The 20,152-nt window shown below is 48.9% G+C and overlaps 1 protein-coding gene across 15 annotated transcripts in view; it reads right to left on the bottom strand.

The window, feature by feature from the left end:
- Positions 1 to 7,143: 7,143 nt before the first annotated feature.
- Positions 7,144 to 20,152, bottom strand: part of WASF3 (WASP family member 3) — a 135,228-nt gene continuing 122,219 nt past the window's right edge. For 13 of the 15 annotated variants that reach the window (XM_070049193.1, XM_017343455.3, XM_051850739.2 and 10 more), the window contains 4 exons: positions 19,732 to 19,907; positions 13,822 to 14,088; positions 12,153 to 12,520; positions 7,144 to 10,344 (listed from right to left, as the gene is read on the bottom strand). In XM_070049193.1, the coding sequence (XP_069905294.1) occupies positions 10,187 to 10,344; positions 12,153 to 12,520; positions 13,822 to 14,088; positions 19,732 to 19,907 (969 nt within the window). In that variant the 3' untranslated portion in view covers positions 7,144 to 10,186. Of the gene's footprint in view, positions 10,345 to 12,152; positions 12,521 to 13,821; positions 14,089 to 14,926; positions 15,094 to 19,731; positions 19,908 to 20,152 lie in introns of all 15 variants that reach the window. The other 2 variants (XM_070049198.1, XM_017343458.3) reach the window with 1 other exon arrangement.

Raw genomic sequence — 20,152 nt, 5'->3', positions numbered from 1 at the left:
GCCCTCTGCCTTCCGCCATGGGATGGCTCAGCAAGAAGGCCCTCACCAGAGGCTGCCTCTCCAGACTGGGCTGCCCAGCCTTCAAAACCGCAAGCAGGTCGATTTCTTTTCTTTTCTTTTTTTTAAAAAAGGTTTATTTATTTATTTGAAAGAGTTACACACAGAGAGAAGGAAAAGCAGAGAGAGAGGTCTTCAAAAAAATCCAATGGTTCACTCTGCAACAGCTGGAGCTGCGCCTATTTGAAGCCAGGAGTCAGGAGCTTCTTCTGTGTCTCCCATGCAGGTGCAGGGGCCCAAGGACTTGGGCTGTCCTCTACTGCTATCCCAGGCCATAGCAGAGAGCTGGATCGGAAGTGGAGCCGCTGGGACTCGAACAAATGCCCATACGGATGTCGGCACTGCAGGCGGAAGCTTTACCCGCTACATCACAGGGCCAGCCCCTGTTCTTTATAGATTACTCAGTCTTGGCTGCTCCCTTGCAGTAGCACAAATCAGAGCAGGACAAGGACCATAAGTGCTCCCACATTCTTGTGCACCCAGGATCCAAGGAAGTGACCAAATGAGACTTTTGGGAGCTTCAGAAAAGCAGGGGCAGTTTCTCTGCAGGGACTTGGGGTCAACCACCAGATGTGGCGCTAGACCAGCAATGGTGCATCCGTGCACCCAGGCCCAAATCTGAACAAGTGGGTCACTAAGTTGTGAGCACCGCACACGGCATCTGTGGGCACCTGTCAACCAGGCCAGGCACCAAGAGTGGCACTGGTAATTGATCTTCGGGGAGCCCAGAAATCCCTGTAGGGTACTGAATACACTGTGGATCCCAGGGGCCCAGGCCCAGAGTTGTGAATCGGGTTTGAGGCAGAGTCTGGAAATTCGCATTTAACACATGGTCCAGGTAATTCTAATGTAGGAGGTGTGGGAACCACACGGGCAGAAAACGCAGTGTCACCTTAGAAGACACCAAAGGGGACTCCTGCCCTGGAGCTCGGGAGCAGCTCTGCTCACACGGAGTTTTCTAACCACTCCTGAGCCGGTGTCTACCTTTGTTGACTTTCTTGCTGTCTGTATCCTCACTGCTGCCACAAAACCCAGACAGGCAGGGTCTGGCCAGGCAGGAAACAGAAGCCTTGGAGGCGAGAGGAGCAGAGGGGACCCCGAGCCGGGAGCCGTGGTGACCTGGGGGCCTCAGGGACCGAGCGGCTGTGTGAGGAATGAGCCTGGAAGATGAGTGTCCCACAGGCTGGGGGGAGCCAGCCAGAAATCGGGGAGGAGGAGCCCGGGGCTGTGGAGCCGCCACGGTGCTGTAGCCCTGCATCGGCGTGAATGTGACAGCACACCCTGCGACACATCTGACAACCACGGGCTCTGGAACCATCCAGGGGCTCTCCATGGTGAAGTGCCCTGTGATGGCTCATGGTGCCTAGACCTCAGTGCATACGGCACTGACATTTGCTATGTGGAAAACCAAGCCCGTGTGCAGGCCTGGGGACCGCACTCTCTTTTAAGTATTAGACATTCATTAGCAAGTGTCAGAAACGCCAACCCAGCAGCACAGTTGGTGCACTTGCAGGCACAACGCTTCCAGATCGGCGGCTTCCGCAAGCCATTCTCCCGGACCAGCCCCACTGTCTTCACTTTGCTAAGATCCACATGCACGGGGCGGAGCTTGTGTTCGTCCTGGGGGCCCAGTCTGTGCCAGGGTTCCGGGCTACGCTTTCCGTGCCAGTGGACGTCTGGACCGATGCACACCAGGCTCGTGCCGTCCCGTGCTGCTCTCTCTGGTACCTCCTGCTCCAGCAAACACCAGGTGGCCGATCAACCCTGGATGCTTCCTGCCTGCCTGAGGACCTGGCACTGTGTGTGTGCCAAGTGACCAGAAGAAAGCAAGCTGCCAGGCCAGGAGCGGGCGGTCTCTGGGCTCTGAAACATTACATTTTTGAAGGAGATGACTGTTGACAGTCCAGCTCAGCGATCAAGATCTTACAGGCTGGGCTTCAGAAGGGTAGGGGGTGTATTTTGAGCCACCATCCTGGGGCCACGTGAGAGGCCACGTCCCATACATGGCGATGCTAAGCGGCATTCTCAAATCGCTCAGCTTCTATTTAAACCAGTTTTGGGCCACAGTGGCTGGAGCACATCCTAGAATATGAAATGCCTTCAAATGTCACTTCGTGGTAAGTGCCACTCGGAAGTTTTTTAAATGACTCTCAAGTGGCATAGTTGCTTCGTGGAAAATCATCTACCCATTCACCACCTCTCAAGTCATCACACTGCTGTATTTGCAGCTAATTGCTCAAATCATGAGTGCACAGGCTGGACGCTGCAGGAAATTTAGAAAGACTGCAAGCGCAGAGTCACGGGACAGCACAACCCCATGTCGGGAGAGCAAATCCCTTTATCATGCCAGTGGCTGCTCCGAGTGACACAGAGTTCTTGAGTTTCTGACCCACCTCTGTGCTGGCACTGTCCCTGCAGCAGAGTAGCACACCAGGTGCAGCAGCACTGGGAACACTTCTGCAGTGACGTCAAGCAGTGGTTTTCAAAGTTTCACCTAATGGAATCGGAAAGTAAATAGTTTATCTGTATAGATTATGCACAGATGCAAACCTGCAGCATGCAGTGGAAACCTAGAAGTTAGCTGGGGAAGCCGCAAAGTGAGGCTGGGAGGCGCACAGGCGCTGTGGCACAACAGATGAGGCAGCTGCTTGGGATGCCCGCATCCCGTGTACGGGCACTGGTTTCAGTCCCAGCTCCTTCACTTCCAATCCAGCTTGCTGCCAATGGCAGATTCTGGGGCCCCTGCCCCCTACATAGGAGGCTCGGGAAGAGTTCTGCGCCCATGGCTTCAGTCTGATCCAGCCCTGGCTATTGTGGGCATTTGGGGAGAGACCCAGTGGACAGATCGATTTCTGTGTGTGTGTGTGTGTGTGTGTGTGTGTGACTCTGCCTTTCGAGTAGCTAAAAAGAAATAATCATTAAAAAAACCGAGCCTGGGGCTCAAGCTGACAGGTGTTAGGAGTATTCTGGATCCTCCCACTGCTCAGGTTCTGTTATGCCTGCATGCAGAGAAATCTGGACTCAGGAGGTACAAACAAGTGTTTCATAGCTCACCGTGCAATTCTGGGTTATCACTTGGTTAAATAAAGATGTCACAGGTTTTATCCTTGCAAAAACAAAGTTTGCTTGGCAGAAAACTCAAAATGTCGGTGAGTTGTTATAATTTAGTGTTCATCAGGATGCACTTTAAACATTACCTCTTAAACACCAAGTCTTTACACAGTGAGGCTTCTGAGACTAGAGGACTGGGCCACTCCAACCAACCCGCTCTCCTGATAGCCTACAGAATGTACAAAATGCACCTCACCACTATGGAAGGCACTAGACAGAAATCAGAAAGATACAAGAGGGGACTTGAAGCCTGGAAGGAGGAACAAAGTTTGGGTGCGCTTCTTATTTCTTAATGGTTCTTTGCTTGGGACAAGCCAGTCCCACCAGGCAAAGCAGCTAAGATTAAAAAGTCTATAGTCTTGCTGGCTTAACCCACATATCACCGGCTTAAAAAAAAAAGAGAGAGGACAGAGGTGAGCATGACCAAAGCACTTAGAAAGAGAGGGTGGATCCTAGAAGGGAGAGCCAGAGACAGGGGTCCAAAAACTGAGCCAGAAACTTGGCCTAGGTTGACTCCTGGTAGCCTGGCTTAGGCTGCAAGAACTTCAGACTTCTGCAGGCGGTGTGGGGCTCAATTCAGACCTAAACCTAGAAACTTGAGTTGTCTCCCTTTAAACCATTTTCAGTACTTATCAGAGGAACATAACAGAATCCAGAATCTCTAAAACGTCTCAAAGTTCCAGACTCAATCCAGAATGTCCAGGCAGGCACGCAGGGGAAAAAGCAGTCAACAGAGATTAATCCTGGAAGGACTCAGAAGCTGGAATTGGCCAGCAAAGGCTTTCAAGAGCTGGTAAGGCTGCTCAAAGATGTAAAGGAAGATAGGCTAACAGGCGAACATGAAGGAAGTCTCAGCAGAGAAACAAAATCATATTTAAAAAGGCAAAACTAGGGGAAATTCTACAGCAGAAAAATTAACGCATAAAATTTAAAACTTACAGGACAAGCTTCATAGCAAATTGTAGCTGACAGATTAGTCAGTAAACCTGAAGACAGATGAACAAAAATGATCTAGTCTACAGAACAGAAAAAGATATGCTAAGTTAAGGAGCTTCAAAGACAAGAGCTGGCATCAAAAGATTCTTAATATGTGTGTAATCAAGTACAAGGATTAGAAGACAGAATGGGGCTCATATTTGAAAAAATAACGTCCGGGCAGCAGCACTGTAGCACAGCAGGTTAAGCGCCACCTGTGACACCAGCATTTCATATGAGTGCTGGTTCAAGTCCCAGCTGCCCCACTTCTGAACCAACTCCCTGTTAATACGGCTGGGAAAGCAGTGGAAGATGGCCCAAGTCCTTAGACCCTGCCACCCCTGTGGGAGACCCACATGAAGTTCTAGGCTCCTGGCCTTGGCCTGGCCTAGCCCCAGCAGTTACAACCATTTAAGGAGTGAACAAGTGGGTGGAAGATCTCTTTCTCTAACTCTGATTTTCAAATAAATATTTTTAAATTCCAAGTATGTTCCCAACTCTATATAAGTTATTTATCTGTGCACTCAATTTTAGTGAGTCTCAGGCAAAATCAACACAAGGAGATTCAAAACAAAGAAAATCACATCTAAAGATGCAAAGCAATGGGAGACCAGGATAAGTACCTGGCTCCTGCCATCGGATCAGCGCGGTGCGCCGGCTGCGGCAGCCATTGGAGGGTGAACCAACGGCAAAGGCAGACCTTTCTCTCTGTCTCTCACTGTCCACTCTGTCAAAAAAAAAAAAAAAAAAAAAAGATGCAAAGCAGTGTTGCTGGTGTTCAGCCCCTCTGCAGAAAAGTGTGGCAGACTCTTCTAAAACTAAGCACACACCTATCTATGAAATAGCAAGTTTACCTCTAACCCAAAATATATGAACACACGTGTCCAAAGACTTCCACCAATCTTACCCAGGAGAATGGAATAAGCCCACGGCATTCACACAACAGAACACCACTCAGAGATAACAAGGAATGAGCTGTCGATAGATTCAAGGACAGGAATGAATTTCAAAATCATTACCCTGAAAGAAGCCTAATGCAGAACAGCACATACTGTTTTATTCCAGTTATATGAGGTCCCAGAATAGATTACACTCAATCTTATGGAGAAAAAGAAGGCTGGGATCAGGGAGAACGGACCAGGCAAGGCAGCAGGAGACTCGCCGAGGCCCTGGTGGTGCTGCCCATCTGGGTGTGATTTGTACTTCATGAGTGCAGGCACTTGCAAAATTCCCAATGGTTGGCTCAAAGATGTGCTTCACGCTACATTTTCCCTTAAAACCACTGAACCCTGATATTCATATATACTGAAGTATCCAGGCTTGAGATGTATTCCAAGTTACTCTTAAGTGGATAAAGAATGAGTGGGTGGATAGATACAGGCATACACGCATTTTCTGAACAACTTTCTTGTACACTTTTTTTTTTTTTTTTCCATAGCAAATGTTAAGGGAGAGGGAGATTTCCCTACTCCTGAATACCCACTGTGGAAGAAAAAGAGCTTCGTTTGAAAATTCACAGTTAAGGCATCAATCTTTGAGTCCCCAGCAATACAAGAGATGGTCTTTTCCCTGTCTTTAATGTTAGGGAGTTAGCTTAGCAACCGATGCACTGTAAACAGAAACAAATATCTGAGTAAAACATCCCCTTCCTTACCACAAATGCAGCATTAGCGCTGTTCCAGACAGGAGACCGTCAACACCAATTGGCTACAAATACCCAGAGATTTTTCTAGACACTTGCTGGCTCAAAAAGGAGCCCTGTCCACAGTCACTGGGCAACGTCTTCCCCTCCATCCTCCCACCCACTAATCCTTGACTTCCATTATCACGGTCCACTCCCTTTCCCGCCTTAGGGAATAAACTGCTGCTCCTCTATGGAAACTCCTTCCCCGTCCCTTGGTCCCTGGCTAACTTTGTTCATTCTTGGATGCCAACTTCCCTCGCCCAGAGGCTAGAATGGGCACACCCTGCCTCACCTCCCACATGCACACGACCAAAGCCACTGAGCTGAGAACACCGAGAGTCTCTTTTCTGACTGACAGGCAGCCCACGAGCGCAAGGCCTGGTGACCTGCAGGGAAAGCCACAGCTCGCATTCCCCGAGTGTCAGCCCGATGCGAGGCACTCCTGACCACGTGACCCATATTCGTGCCATTCTGCTCATACCGGGCCCTCCAATGTCTGTTGAAGAAATGTCCCTATAAAGGGACAGTTAGTCTCTGTCGGCTCCCAGGCAGGATCACACCTGGAGTAAATGACAGGCCCTGAGCCCGCCTCACTGAGCGCAGGCCGATGGGCAAACTTCCTCCAAAGAGAGAGAGTGCCCCACACGCCCTGACAAGCGCTGATACGGAGGAAACATGGATGAGGTACCTGGTAGAACTCGGCATGCATTTAAAAGTTGCATGTAATTTACCATTTGTTAAACGCACAACTTCGAAATCCATCCATTCAGCTTACCAGTCAATGAGCGGCTGCTTGCTTCTGGGTAGACTGGCACCCACTGGGCAGTGACTACAAAACACACGGCCTAGGTGGAAGCTACAGGAAGAATGGGGTATCGGCTGATTGCGTGACGAAGCCATGCCGGAGGGCGCCCTGCACATGCACCCAGCGCCGCCACAGCCACTGTCCAGGCACCTGCACTCCGGGCCGGCTTCCCCAGGCAGCCACACCCCTGCCCAGGGCCCACTTCCACCGCGCCCCACGTCAATTCTGCCCCGGGTCCAGGTCTAGCAAGGTTCCTGGGTGAGTAATTGCATCACTGAAGTGTTCTCCCATATGAAACAGAATACCCATTTAAGAATTATTCTAAGGACTTCATGAAAATAACAAAGGCTCTGGTCTGTCACTGCCGAGGCGGAGCCTCGAAGGCGGGGACGCGCAGCCTTCGGGCTTCTCCCGTCTGACCACCAGAGCGCTGCTCCAGCGGCTCTCACGTCTCAGTGTGGGCTCCTCCCGCGAAGGGGTCAAACGCACACCGCTGTAAATCAGCAAAACCTTTTAGGGTTAAAAGTGTAATTTTATTTAGATGTTACTTGTACATAATCTATAGTAAGATATACAAACAGATAAAAATTGTTTAACAGGAATTTCTCTTTTAATACCACTTTAAATTCCATTTACATCAGCATTGGTAATACTGCAATGACAGATACTCTTGATTTATAAAACGAAAATTACTGCTACTCTGGCTGATACAGTCCCACTAGTCTTTAATGGATTAAAATGTATCATGTATTTCAGTTGCAAATTATTAACAAAACTTTAACAACCTAGCCACTTGGTGCTCAGAAAATATTTTGGTGTTCTAAAAATTTACTGAAATGAAAATGTTAATTTTATAATAGTATCCTTAGTGAAGAAAAACATAAGGGTGCAAAATCTTATGGTTTGGGGCTAACAAGGCAAAACACTTGTCTTCTGCTCAACCACATAGCTGTGTGGTACTACGTGGTACCATGTGGGCCACTGCTGCATCCTCTTTGCCCAATCTATGCTATCAGGGAAACTTATGGGAAATGCAACTAAAATGCACACGGAGAAATAAAACTGCAGATAATTTAAAACAACCTTACAGTTTACACTATAATTTAAAATGCAAAATTTATAGAAATGAAGTGTGCTTTTAAATGTTCTCCACTTGTTTTGGTAAATAGTTTTTTGAAAATGAAGACTTGAAAACTCAAAATCTTAACTTTTTTCTTTCATGCAACACCTTAATAGAAAGTCTGGATTTTAATTTTAAAATAAATCAGGTTTGCTAAAAAATACTCTAAAAAAAACAAATCTGGATGTTAGTCATTTTCCCATTCTTTTAAAATTTATAGAATACAACAGGGCAAAAACTTTTCCACTAGTCCTAAAATCAAGTTGAAAATAACTTGGTGATTAAACTACAACTGAGACACTAATAGTGAATAGGCTCAGGACTATCCTGGATAAAGTGCCACTAATTTTATTGTAACAGGATATGAATAGGAGAAATCCTCACATGGACAGTGCTCTCTCCAGAAGGGCCAAACAAAATGAAAAAGTATTAGAAATTATAAGTTCCAGAACTATGCAGGGAACTCTCATCGCAAACATGGCTAAAAACGTGAACTATTACAACAAAGACAAAATAAGACTTTAAAAATGGTCAGAGTCCCAAGAATAATGCCAACCCAATAGGCCTCTACATCTGCACCCTCCCCCCCACTGAAAAGAAAAAAAAGGAAATTAAGAAACTTACAGCTATTACTTATATTCAAGAAAATCCCAGTGGCCGCCAAATGGTGGCCCTCCTGGAGAAGAGCGGCTCAGGAAGCCAGTGACAGACAGCTGATTCCACCGGGCAGACCTGGACGCACCTGAGGGGAGGCTGGCCTTGCGAGAGCGATGAGGACACGCGGTTTCTCAGAGCTCCAAGATCCATCCTCACACGGTGGCCACCACCAGCCAGACAGCTGTCACTCACAGACACACAGCTGTGAGCACACAGCTGATGGGCTTCTCAGAACCCACGGACCACAGTCCACGGATCACTGCCCTATCTCCATTCCTACCATCCATGCCGCAGCTCTGTTTCTAGCCCAAGGTTGCTCCCTTCCTCATCATGGGGCTTCTCTAATCACCACCACCTGATTGATTCTGGGACGCGAGATTTCCTCAGTGAGTCTGGTATCTTAGCATATCTGCGAAGGCCAATCTATAGCCAATGCCTGGGGCACTCGCTGATTCTAAGCAAGTAGTTATCCTTCTCCCAGAATCACAGAATACAAGCTCCTGTTCTTTTGTTCTTGAGCTCCCCAACAGCCTACCTTAGCCAGGAAAGTGAGCCCCATCTCTAGGATTAGGCATACGGGGAGGGCAGAGGTGGAAGCCAAGGACTGCGCCTCGGCCAAGGTCTAAGCATGGTGATCTAGTGAGGGGTGACTTAAAATCGGACACCACGAGTGTGAGACGAGAGAACTACGTGCTTCTAGGGTGGGGCGAATGCCCTGCTCATGGGACTGATCCCTAATCTGGCCACAGCACCGAGAGAAGTGAAGAAATAGCTGTTAGCATCTCCTTTCACCCAGACCTGAGCTTTGCAGATCCAGACAGTGGAGCGAGGTGCCATCTGACGCCCTCTCTTTGTGCGTGGAGGAGGAGCCACGAACCCTGGCCACCACACTTAGGTCACAGCTAACCCGGAAAGGGGGCAGGAGGGGCGCTGCACCCTGGGCCGCACTGGGCAGCTCCTGCACACTCGCAGCTGTCCCAGCCAGCGGGCTCCTGGACTGTGAGGGCTGGCCAGTGTTCTGACTGGCATCCTGACAGGCCCCTCGAAGGAGAAAGCACCCAGATCCTTTACCCTGACGGAGCTGCTGAATCCTTGCACAAAGATCATCAACAAGCACTGACCAGGCAAATGCCGGGGGGCCTGCCCCGAGAGGGCCCTTCCGATTCCACGTCTGACAAGCGTGTGCAAAGGCAATGAGAGTACTCAATGGAGCATTCAAATTCAGTCAGGGGCCGCCAAGCAGAGAAACTGGAGGCAGAAATATTTGGTTCTTCTGTGTTGCTAAACCCTTCCCTGCAGAACCAACTTTGGAAACACATTTTTACAAAGAAAGGGAAAAAAAATCCCTGGATGGAAAACAATATCACTTACTGATTGGAAGACATCACACTGACACACAGTCATTAATCTTGCCAAGACCCAAAGCCAGGCAGTTTCACAAACACACAGCAAGTCTGCAGAACTGTAAGGATCGATAGAGAGTAAACCCAAACTGCACTAAATACTTTCACGGCCGAGGGGAAGCAAGGTGCTGTTTTGAGGACAATGCAATAGTTACAGCGTATTTCCTCGTGTGCAGCAAGATTTGCTATGTGTAGTGGCACTTAAGTATTACACAGTAAATACTGAAAAAACCTGGAATTGTTGGATGTGCAGAAGCAATACCACATTGTGAATACAAAAGGTGCTAAGCTACAGGATTATCACACCACTACTGGGGTGCTGAGCCCACGTACAACCCTCCTGACACTTGCAACCTGCGGCCGCCTGCTCGGCCTCAGTCGGACCAGTCGTTCTCGTCAAACTCCGAGTCGTCGTCGGAGTCGCTGTACTCCACGGCAATGCGTCTGGACAGGATGGTGGCCACGTCGTCCCCAATGGGCTCCCGCTTGGCCTCCTGCTCCCGCTGCTCCTGCACCTTCTTCAGCTGAATTCCTGCAGCCACACACGAGATTGAGAATCAAATCCCCCTGCTCAGGCCCAGGGAAGGAAAGCTAAATGTGAACACCTGCTGGACCGTGTTTTTCTAACGGCGCTACGGAGAAAGTTCTGGAAACTGAAGAGGCGGCAAGCTCAGGGAATATTAAGAAGTTTAATGCTCCCCTCAAAAAATGTGCAGTGCGGGGCGGCGCTGTGGCGTAGCAGGTAAAGCTGCTGCCTGCAGTGCCGCCACCCCATATGGGTGCCAGTTCGAGACCTGGCTGCTTCACTTCCGATCCAGTTCTCTGCTACAGCCTGGGAAAGCAGTAGAAGATGGCCCAAGTCCTTGGGCCCCTGCACCCATGTGGGAGACCCAGAAGAAGCTCCTAGCTCCTGGCTTCGGATCGGTGCAGCTCCAGTCATTGCGGCCATCTGGGGAGTGAACCAGTGGATGGAAGACCTCTCTCTCTCTGCCTCTCCTCTTTCTGTGTAACTGTGACTTTCTAATCCTCCGCCTGCGGTGCTAGCACCCCGGGTTCTAGTCCCGTTTGCTGGATTCTGTTCCGGTTGCTCCTCTTCCAATCCAGCTCTCTGCTGTGGCCTGGGAGTGCAGTGGAGGATGGCCCAGGTCCTTGGGCCCTGCACCCGCATGGGAGATCAGGAGAAGCACCTGGCTCCTGGCTTTGGATCGGCAGTGCACCAGCCGCAACATGCTGGCCATGGCGGCCACTTGGGGGGTGAACCAATGGAAAAAAAAGGAAGACCTTTCTCTCTCTCTCTCTCTCTCTCACTGTCTAACTCTGCCTGTCAAAAGAAAAAAAAAAAAAGAAGAAAGAAAAGAAAAAGTAATGTGCAGTGCAAGTCATAATGTTTTTATGACAAAGTAATGTGCTGAAATAATAAAAATGAGTTATAACTTCAGTGCACATGGACACCTTAAAAAATTCTAGAGCCACACTGGTCTATGAGGTGGCAACCAGTCACATGGAGATCTTGTAACTTTTACACATGGTATGTGGCTAGTGGCATCAGGAAGAGTGTGTCTATCTTCCCACAACATGGGACTAAAGACATGGAGACACAGTACATTAACAGTTCCCAGCTAACATGCAAGAGTAACTGAGAAAGCTCTGTTTTAACAACTGCTATTGAAAATAGATATAATAAAATCATCTACTCTCTTGCTTAGTAACAAAAGAAGACACATGTTCACTTTTAAGCTATCTCTTTTGCAGTCATTTCAGATTTATGGACTATCTATAAGACAGAAAAACATTTCCATATCCCCAGTGCCTGGGTCCCCCAACTGGTCACATCTGACCCTATGTGTCGTCTGGTCTCCTCCTCTGTCCCTCTTACACGCACACACACGTTCTCTCTGGATCACTTGAGGCCAGGTGGCATACCTAGCCTACAGATATTTTTCAGATTTTATCAACAGACCCAATCTACCTACAAATGGAAAAAATTTCCCCCTAATTCAACAACCAACAAAGGATGGGTCATGACACTAGTAGTTACGTTTCATCAAATGTCCTTTGCTCTGGACACACACCCAGGAAGTATCGCATCTCAGGGACTTCTTTCCCTGACAAAATCAAAGCGTGCCAATGGTGGTCAAGACTCACAGAGGACACAGGAGTCTTTGGGGTGGGAAGGGGGCGGTGTGCCACAGGCCAGATTCGAAGGCAGAGGCAGCACCATCACAGCTGTGCTGCAAAGGGAATCATTAACGCCAGGCCCTGGGCTGCAGCTCTGTGCTCGCTCACTGTTGGACGAGGGACCTGGAGAAGTCTCTTCCTGGAAGGGACTGTCGCACTTACCCATCCGAATAGCAGCAAGGAGGTCGCTTCGCGCATCGCTGATGGGCGGCTGCGCAGGCTCTGGACGCTTTGCCTCAGCCACTGGGGGGCCGTGCATCGGGGAAGACGACAGAGAGGAGCCAGGGCCAGGGGGGCCCGGTGGGGGAGGGGGCGGGCCGGGGGGAGGTGGCGCTGTGACCAGGAGCCCTGCGGCAGGTGGATGAGGAGGAGCTGAGTATGTGGAGCCAGCTGAGGCAGGAAATGGGGGCTGCATGGGGATCTGGAGGGGGCTGACAAAGGCAGTTTGTGCTGAAGGAATCATGGGTGGAGGCGGCGGCGGAGGTGGTCCTGACGGGTTGTAATATTCTATTATCTGCGCTGGGAGCATCCTGATAGAGAGAGGAGACACGGAGTCAGCAGAGTGACAGTGGAGGGTCACTTCCTCTCAATGCTACTGCGCCCAGACAGGCTGCCCCGGGCGTGACACATGCGGGTCAGTGGGTCTGAAATCCCCCCTGGGAGGCACACATCCATGCTGTGGGTCTGTCGTTTTCAGAGGTCGACAGTGTTCACTGCAACAGGATGCCAAACCTTCTACTTTATTCCAGAATGAAGCAGTTGACTACAGATGGCCAAACTGCAACCCCAGTCACCCTGTATCCCAGGCATCTCAGAGGAGTGTGGCTCCCAAACCTGGCCTGCAAGGGTTCTGTGACCACGCAGACTGGGAACATTTCACACTCTCGAGCCCAGCCCCACGGAAACCCCCATGGCCATGTGCCCTACAGACTACCAATGTTTTGCAGAGCCCCAGTGCCAAGAAATCTGCTGAATCCTATCCAGCTAAGGGTTTGCCAAACCAACTGGACCCCAGACCCTTTCTGCCTGAGTGCAGAAGCCTCAGAATGCTCCCCTGGGAATCCTGATTTAAGGAGAGCCGAAAGATGGGAGGCAGCTAGGACTGTGTGTCGAGCAGTAAAGCCCGGGAAGGCTCAGGGGCTTGCCCTGGGCAGAGGGTCCACAACACACCAGGCTGAAGAACACTCGGGGCAGTGGGGGTACAGATGCAACCGTCCTAGGCACAATTTGGAGGGCACTGCTCTTGAGACTTCGGTTAAGCCAAAAGAGAATGCCGAAAACAGCCCATTAAACAGAGGTGTGTGCTCACATCCAGGAACTTGAACATCAAAGTCTCCTGTAGCAGGTGTTTGAATTCCACCTGAAAGGTGGGAACAGGAGGGGCTGGGGGCAGTACTGATACCTGGGTGCCAAGCGGTCAAGACAGCAGACTGCAGGGGCCTGCACAATATGTTCACCTCACATGGGCTAAGAACTGTCTGTGAGGCACCCAAGACATGTAAAGAAACTTGAGGGTGGAACAGGGCCAAAGATCAGGGTCCCATCCTTCCTCACGGCCTTGCCTCGGAGACCCACCCAGACACACGACCCTCTGCACACACAGACGTCACCCTGAGGTTGCACTGTGATGAAAAAAGAAAGGGGGAGCTGCTCGATGCTGTACCTGCTTCAGTCCACACAGGATTTTGTTCTGCCTGACAGAATCCACAGCCAATCATTCTTGACTTTATTCTGGCATCCAAACCATCAAAGCTAAAAATCCCTGCACCACCTACAGCAAGACTCCAATGCCAGAGGGAGCATAACCAGAGCATAAGGAGCACTGATTCACCCGAAATCTGCTGGAGCCATCGGTGCCGAGGCCTGCGACCCCTCTGGGGCCTGTGGGGGCGGCGGGGGCGGCGGCTGCTGAGGTCTGTTGAGGGCCATGTGCCTGGCCGAGGCTGAGGGGGGCCGGTACTCGTGCTCGGGGGCCTGGGTTGCGGGCCCATGTGGTGCTGCATCACCAGCTGCGTAGGACGGGGTCACCGGCTGGGGGTGTAGAGAATGATTGGGAGTGGCCGGGTAAGAGTAATCCGTGACATCCGATGCGTGAGACCTGGCATTCAAGAGACAGGGGTGGGAGACTTGTAAATTAAGCAAGGAAAAAACCCCCCTTGCAGACAGCAGAGTACATCTGAATCATAACGTTGCCAATGCATAAAAGCCAACACTTATTCCTTTACTGCCAACTAGGCCTGGCCCCGTGAGAGCTTCTGAGCAGCGGTGTAATTACTATTTTAGCAGCAAGCCCAGTGTTACATGGAGTCAGATTCGCAGCTTTGAAGTGAACAAGTCAGCAGACGGGCGGGCAGGCAGGCAACAGAGGGCCCTGCTTACACAAGATCTCAGCAGACTTCTCTAAGAAAGAAGGCTACAAGGCAAAGTCCACTTCATTTAGAAACAGCATCTAAGACAGGCGTTCTGTGGCAAAGAAACTGACAGCATATAATTAGAAGACAGAAAATGGTAGGTGGACGGGATAAATATTAACAGGAAGGACAGAAAAAGAAAGAGCTCAATCAAGTGAATTGCATTTATTATCAAAGGAAGAAATGCACTGAACCAAAGGAGAAAGCAGCAAGCCAGTGCAGCATGGAAAGGCCTCATCTGCTAGGAGGGCTCAGCGGAGTGTGACCTCTGGAAGGAAAGGAGACCTTGGTTAGTGAGTGGAGAGGAGTTGAGAGAGGTGCTGGGCACTGGGTGCTGGACGCCCACCGCAGCCCTGGGAGGAGACAAGGAGTTGCGTGAGTGGCAGCTGCAGGTGTTAGTGGCACACAGTGACAGTCACGCACACCCACCGGATTACAGGACACACAGGGCCTGCACACCCTCTCAGGACAGCTGAAGCAGGGGTTGGCCAAGGCTGGGAACCCAAAGAAAGCAAAAGGACAAACCCTCCGGGTACTCTGTCCTCCTCCGCGCTCCCTGCCTGCTCCAGTCTCTTTGCGTCACTCATAAACTCAATGCCCATTTTCCTTCTCTCCCACTCTTCTCTTCTCGTTCTGACTTTCCTCACGTGCACTTGCCGGTTTCGGGGAGGATTCAGCTTGTGTTTCTCTCTCTGAAGGAAACAGGCAAACACACATTGGGGATGTGGAGGGGGGGGTAGAGAGAGCTGAGTCTCCGTGTCTGGATTTCAGACCGCAGCTCCGCTGGCCTGGGGCACCGGGACGGAGCTACAGGACAAGATGCTGCGCCCGCCCTTTCCCTCCCTGGCCACAGAGCAGTGACAACCACTAACTCAGGAAGGCTTCCCAAGTGCAGGATGCGCTTGGCAGTACGTGTGCATGCCATTATGCCTTTCCAACTGTGCCGGCTGCTAGCGAGTGAGTCAGGAGCGTTTTTAACAAGGGAAGAACCTGACCTGTACTAAGATTTAGCAGATGCTTAAAATGTAAATACCTAAAACTTGGTCGCCACTGGTCACAGGCACTTGACTGTGTGCAACTGTGTAGCAGAGGCGTCCCGCCCCAGGGGCAATGAGTCTGCCCAGAGCAGGCGCAGGAAGCTGCCACCTTGTGCAGCGCAGAGTGCTGCCCTTGCAAGGCAGCTTGACGACACTGGGCGGCTGGGGGCCCAGAAAACAGGGTGGCCGGGATGAGCATGGAAGGAAAGGAAGAGGCAGAATCAGAAGAGCTTTGCAGAGGGCAGGCCATCGGGAGGCTGGGGTTGGGGTGGACAGCCCAGGAGTGAGGAAGCCAGGTGGGGAGGAGGGGCACTGCTGGCAGAAGTCAGCACAGGCACCAGGCCAGCGTGGAGCGGATTGGCGATCCTGCTGCTACGTGATGACCAGGAATTGCCTGTTGCAGAAGAAATTCAGGGGTGCAGATAAGACCACAACAGGCAGAAATAAGTGTGGTTGCACCTCAACACCTGTGGGGGACTCCCAGAGAGACAGAACCCACAAGTGCTGAAGTCCTCCCATGAAATGGCACAGTATTTGCACGGACCCTACACATGCCCTCCCACATATCTTAAATCAGCTCTAGATGACTTGAAAGACACCTAATGCAATGCAAATTGCTGTTACAATGTTTTTCTGGGAGTAACGGCAAGAAAAATGGCTGTACGTGTTTAGGATGGACACATCCATCACAGCCTAACTACGTGTTCCCGTCTTGGTTGGCTGACTTCAGGGCTGCAGAAGCCATGGATGTAGGGGGACTGACTGTATCTACTGGGGATTCAATGGGTGACCACAATACATCTGTTAGGGTCTTTCAGGTAGACAGGCAGAGACTGTCTGAGAGCTGTAACAGGGCCCAGGGTCCGATGAGAAAAAAGGACAGTTGGGCATGGAGAAGCAAGAGTAACACAGAAAGAGGGCTGGTGACCCAGGGGGCAACACTTCCTCATCCTCAACCCTAGTTCATGCTTAAGAGCCAACCCATTCCTAACCATCGGGGGGGCGGAGGGGGCGGGGGGGGGCATGCACAGCAGCACAGATCGAAGATCACAGGATTGGAGTATATTACTTACACGAGGGATTTATTGATGTGCCATGAAGTTTGATACTTAAATTCCCCTCAATATTTTTTTTAAAGGCTTTATTTTATTTGAAAGGCAGAGTAAGAGAGAGACAGAGAGACACAGAGAGAGATCCTCCATCTGCTGGTTCATTCCTCAAATGGCCACAATGGCCAAGGCTGGGCCAGACCAAAGCCAGGAGCCAGGAACTACGTCCAGATTTGGGCCATTCCTCCTCTGCCCTCCCAGGCACACCAGCAGGGAGCTGGATAAGAAGTGGAGCAGCCAGGACACACCAGTGCCCAAATGGGGTGCCAGAACTGCAGGCAGTGGTTTAACCTTCTAAGTCACAATAAGAATCCCCATTCTCAGTATCTTAAATGCACACAGATGAGAGGATACATACAATCATGAAAAATATGTATGGGGTTGGTGCTGTGGTGCAGTGGGTTAACACCCTGATCTGAAGCACCAGCATCCCATACGGGCGCTGGTTCGAGACTCGGCTGCTCCACTTCTGATCTAGCTCTCTGCTGTGACCTGGGAAAGCAGTAGAAGATGGCCCAAGTCCTTGGGCCCCTGCACCCATGTGAGAGACCCAGAGGAAGCTCCTGGCTCCTGGCTTTGGATCGGCGCAGCTCTGGCTGTTGCAGCCAACTGGGGAGTGAATCATCAGATGGAAGACCTCTCTCTCTGCCTCTCTTCTCTTTGTGTAACTGACTTTCAAATAAATAAATAAATAAATCTTAAAAAATATGTACAACCATTAAAAATATGTTTCTAAATACTTTCAACATGAACTATGGGGCCAGCATTGTGGTGCAGCAAGTTAAGCTACCACTTGGGATGCCAGCATTCCATATCAGAGTGCCAAGTCTAGTCCTGGCTGCTGTGCCTCTGATCTAGTGTCCTGCTAAAGTGCCTAGGAAGGCAGCAGATGATGGCTAAAGTACTTGAGTCCCTGTCACCCACTTGGGAGACCCAGGTGGACTTCCAGGCTCCTGGCTTCAGCTTGGCCCAGTCCTGGCTGTTGCAGACATTTGGGAAGTGAACCTAAGGATAAATGATATTCCTTTTCTCTCTCTGTTTTGCCTTTCAAATGAATAAATACATTTTTAAAAAGAAATAAAAAGTCAAAAGAAATAAAAATTTAATAGCACAATTCCCATTTTATAAAAGAGGAAAACACATGTACAGAAAGACTATGTAGTAACTAAAATGTAGACGGTGATGCAATGATTTCTCTGGATGGTAAGACTATGGATAATATTTTATTTAATGTGTTCTATAACTTCCAGATATAATAAACACATCTTATTTTATAAAAAGAAAGAAGTGGCATGTGTTGGTAAAATTAAAGGGGTTGGCATAGTGGTGTAGTGGGTTGAGCCATCACCTGTGACACCATATGGGCACCAGTTCGAGCCCAGCTGCTCTGCTTCTGATTCAACTCCCTGTTAATGTGTCTAGTAAGACAACAGAGGGTGCCCAAGTGCTTGGGCCCTCACCACCCATGTGACAGACCTGGATAGAGTTTCCAGGCTCCTGGCTTCAGATTGGCCCAATTAAAGCTGTTGCAGCCATTTGGGGAGTAAACCAGAGGATGGACGATCTCTCTCTCTGTCTCTCTGTCTCTCCCTCTCTCTGTAACTTTGCCTTTCAAATAAATAAAATATTTTTTAAAAACTTCTAAATTAATTTAAGGGACACATTTCAAGTACTATGATAGACTATAATCTCCCTATTAATACACACTGCATACAAATAATGAGAGGACAAGAGAATGGTATGAGACAAAAGAAAACTCTGAAGCAATAAAACTTACAATCCTATTTGCTTTTTGAAAAATAAGAGAGATGAAGATATATCTAAACAACAGAGTGGCGGAAGACCAAATAATCTGATAATCATCAACTTACCCCCAACATGGAACAATCTAATTACAGATGTTAGATTGAATACTATTCAACTGGTTGATTAAAAAACATCATAATTTTCCCATCTGTATCTGTGTAAAACAGACCGTATGTATGGGATAAAAATAAAGTATAGCTTTGCATAAACAAACAATCATAACTAAATTATCTGGGAAAAATTAGAATGCTGGCTAGCTTTGTGGGGGCTGTGAAGTTTGTGTAGCTGTCCTACCCAAAGAACTACAGCAGTCTGTCTCATCCTTCTCACTTCAGATAGAAATAAACAACATGGAATTCAAACTGGAGGCCAGGGGTCAGTTCCAGCTCCAGCGACTCTTAACAATTAATAGAAAACAGCTTGTACAGAAAAATTACTTAGAACTTGCCACATGCCCCACCAATGACAACAAACCTTCTGGAGTAAAAATATTTAAGGCACTGTAACCACCAAACAAGTAAGTCTTTCAGCACATAGTCAGGCAGCACCTTCTATATGTTAGGGTCTACACACTGAGATAAAAACACACAAGAGGAGGACACAGCTGTAACACAAAGTCCGGTTGCTGCTGTTTGGGGAACATTCTTGAATCACATATCTTAAGAATTCAGAATTCAAATTTTTAATGCTACAGAAGACCGTAAGAACAGATTATTAGAACTTCATAAAATCAGAAATAGAAAATCAAACCAAAAGCTGCACCAGTCAGTTCCTGATGATGCAGGCAGTGATCCTGTTATGAATCCTTTTTGTGGAAAATGCAATTCGGTGGCCACATCATTCACACCTGCAAGAATTGCTAACAACTTTTTAAAGTAAACCCCAATGGGATTCTTGTCTTGAAATAAGAATACCTAACATCAGTTAACTGCAGTAGCAAACACATCTCCTGTTCATCATTTTTTCAAAAGGTTAACAAAAAGACAAGAAAGAGATTTCTTCTTCATGTTAATCACCATCTACCAATCATTTTTAAATACCAAACAACAAATGAAATTCAAAACCCCAAGCTAAAGAGAAAGGATTGATTATTAAAATAAAATTTAAGTCATTGACAGTTATTCCAAATTCAGAATCAATACTAAACACATCTAGATTAACTGAACAGTAAATTTAAGCCAGAGAGATTAAAAAAAATCAGACAAAGCAACCAATGCACAATAACAGTCTTAAAAATATTACTTCAAAATCAAAATATAGGTGAATCATTTCTAGAGACGCATAGGCCATTTCTATGGCCACATAAACCCCAAAGCTAGGGGTGCATTTCTGATTTATACTGAAAGCATCAGGGGAGGCAGCTATGACACGCACACACCTAGTGTCTGGGGACAGGGATCCCTCGGAAGATGCGCCGTGGCACACGCTCTGAGACAACCTGTTGTCGGGTCTAAGCTCTTTGTCATACGCCATCATATTCCACTCCTGGCGCCTGTTTCTGGCTTTTCTAACCTTTTTCACCTCACGGGTGGTGCCATCTATACGCTTTTGCTCCTGACGTCCAGGAAAAGAAAGCAAGCATGCCAAGACAGAAGGGAGAGGAAAACAGTGGTTAGAGGCAGTCACAATGCACAGGAAACAGCCTGATGTGCAGCCGGGAGACACTCCCACTGCAATTACCCCCCCGTTCCAGCAGTTCTCTACAGCATCACACTCCTCGCACCCAGTGGACCCCAAGACGTGAGCGGTTCTTGGTGTTTTAACCAGCAAAATAGCCTCTGTGCAACAGCTGAGCGCAG

This window comes from Oryctolagus cuniculus, chromosome 9 (genome assembly GCF_964237555.1).
Source record: "Oryctolagus cuniculus chromosome 9, mOryCun1.1, whole genome shotgun sequence".
In the NCBI taxonomy this organism is placed as follows: Eukaryota; Metazoa; Chordata; class Mammalia; order Lagomorpha; family Leporidae; genus Oryctolagus; species Oryctolagus cuniculus.
Note: the sequence above shows the minus strand (reverse complement) of the source record. Positions and strands in the feature narration are given on the sequence as shown.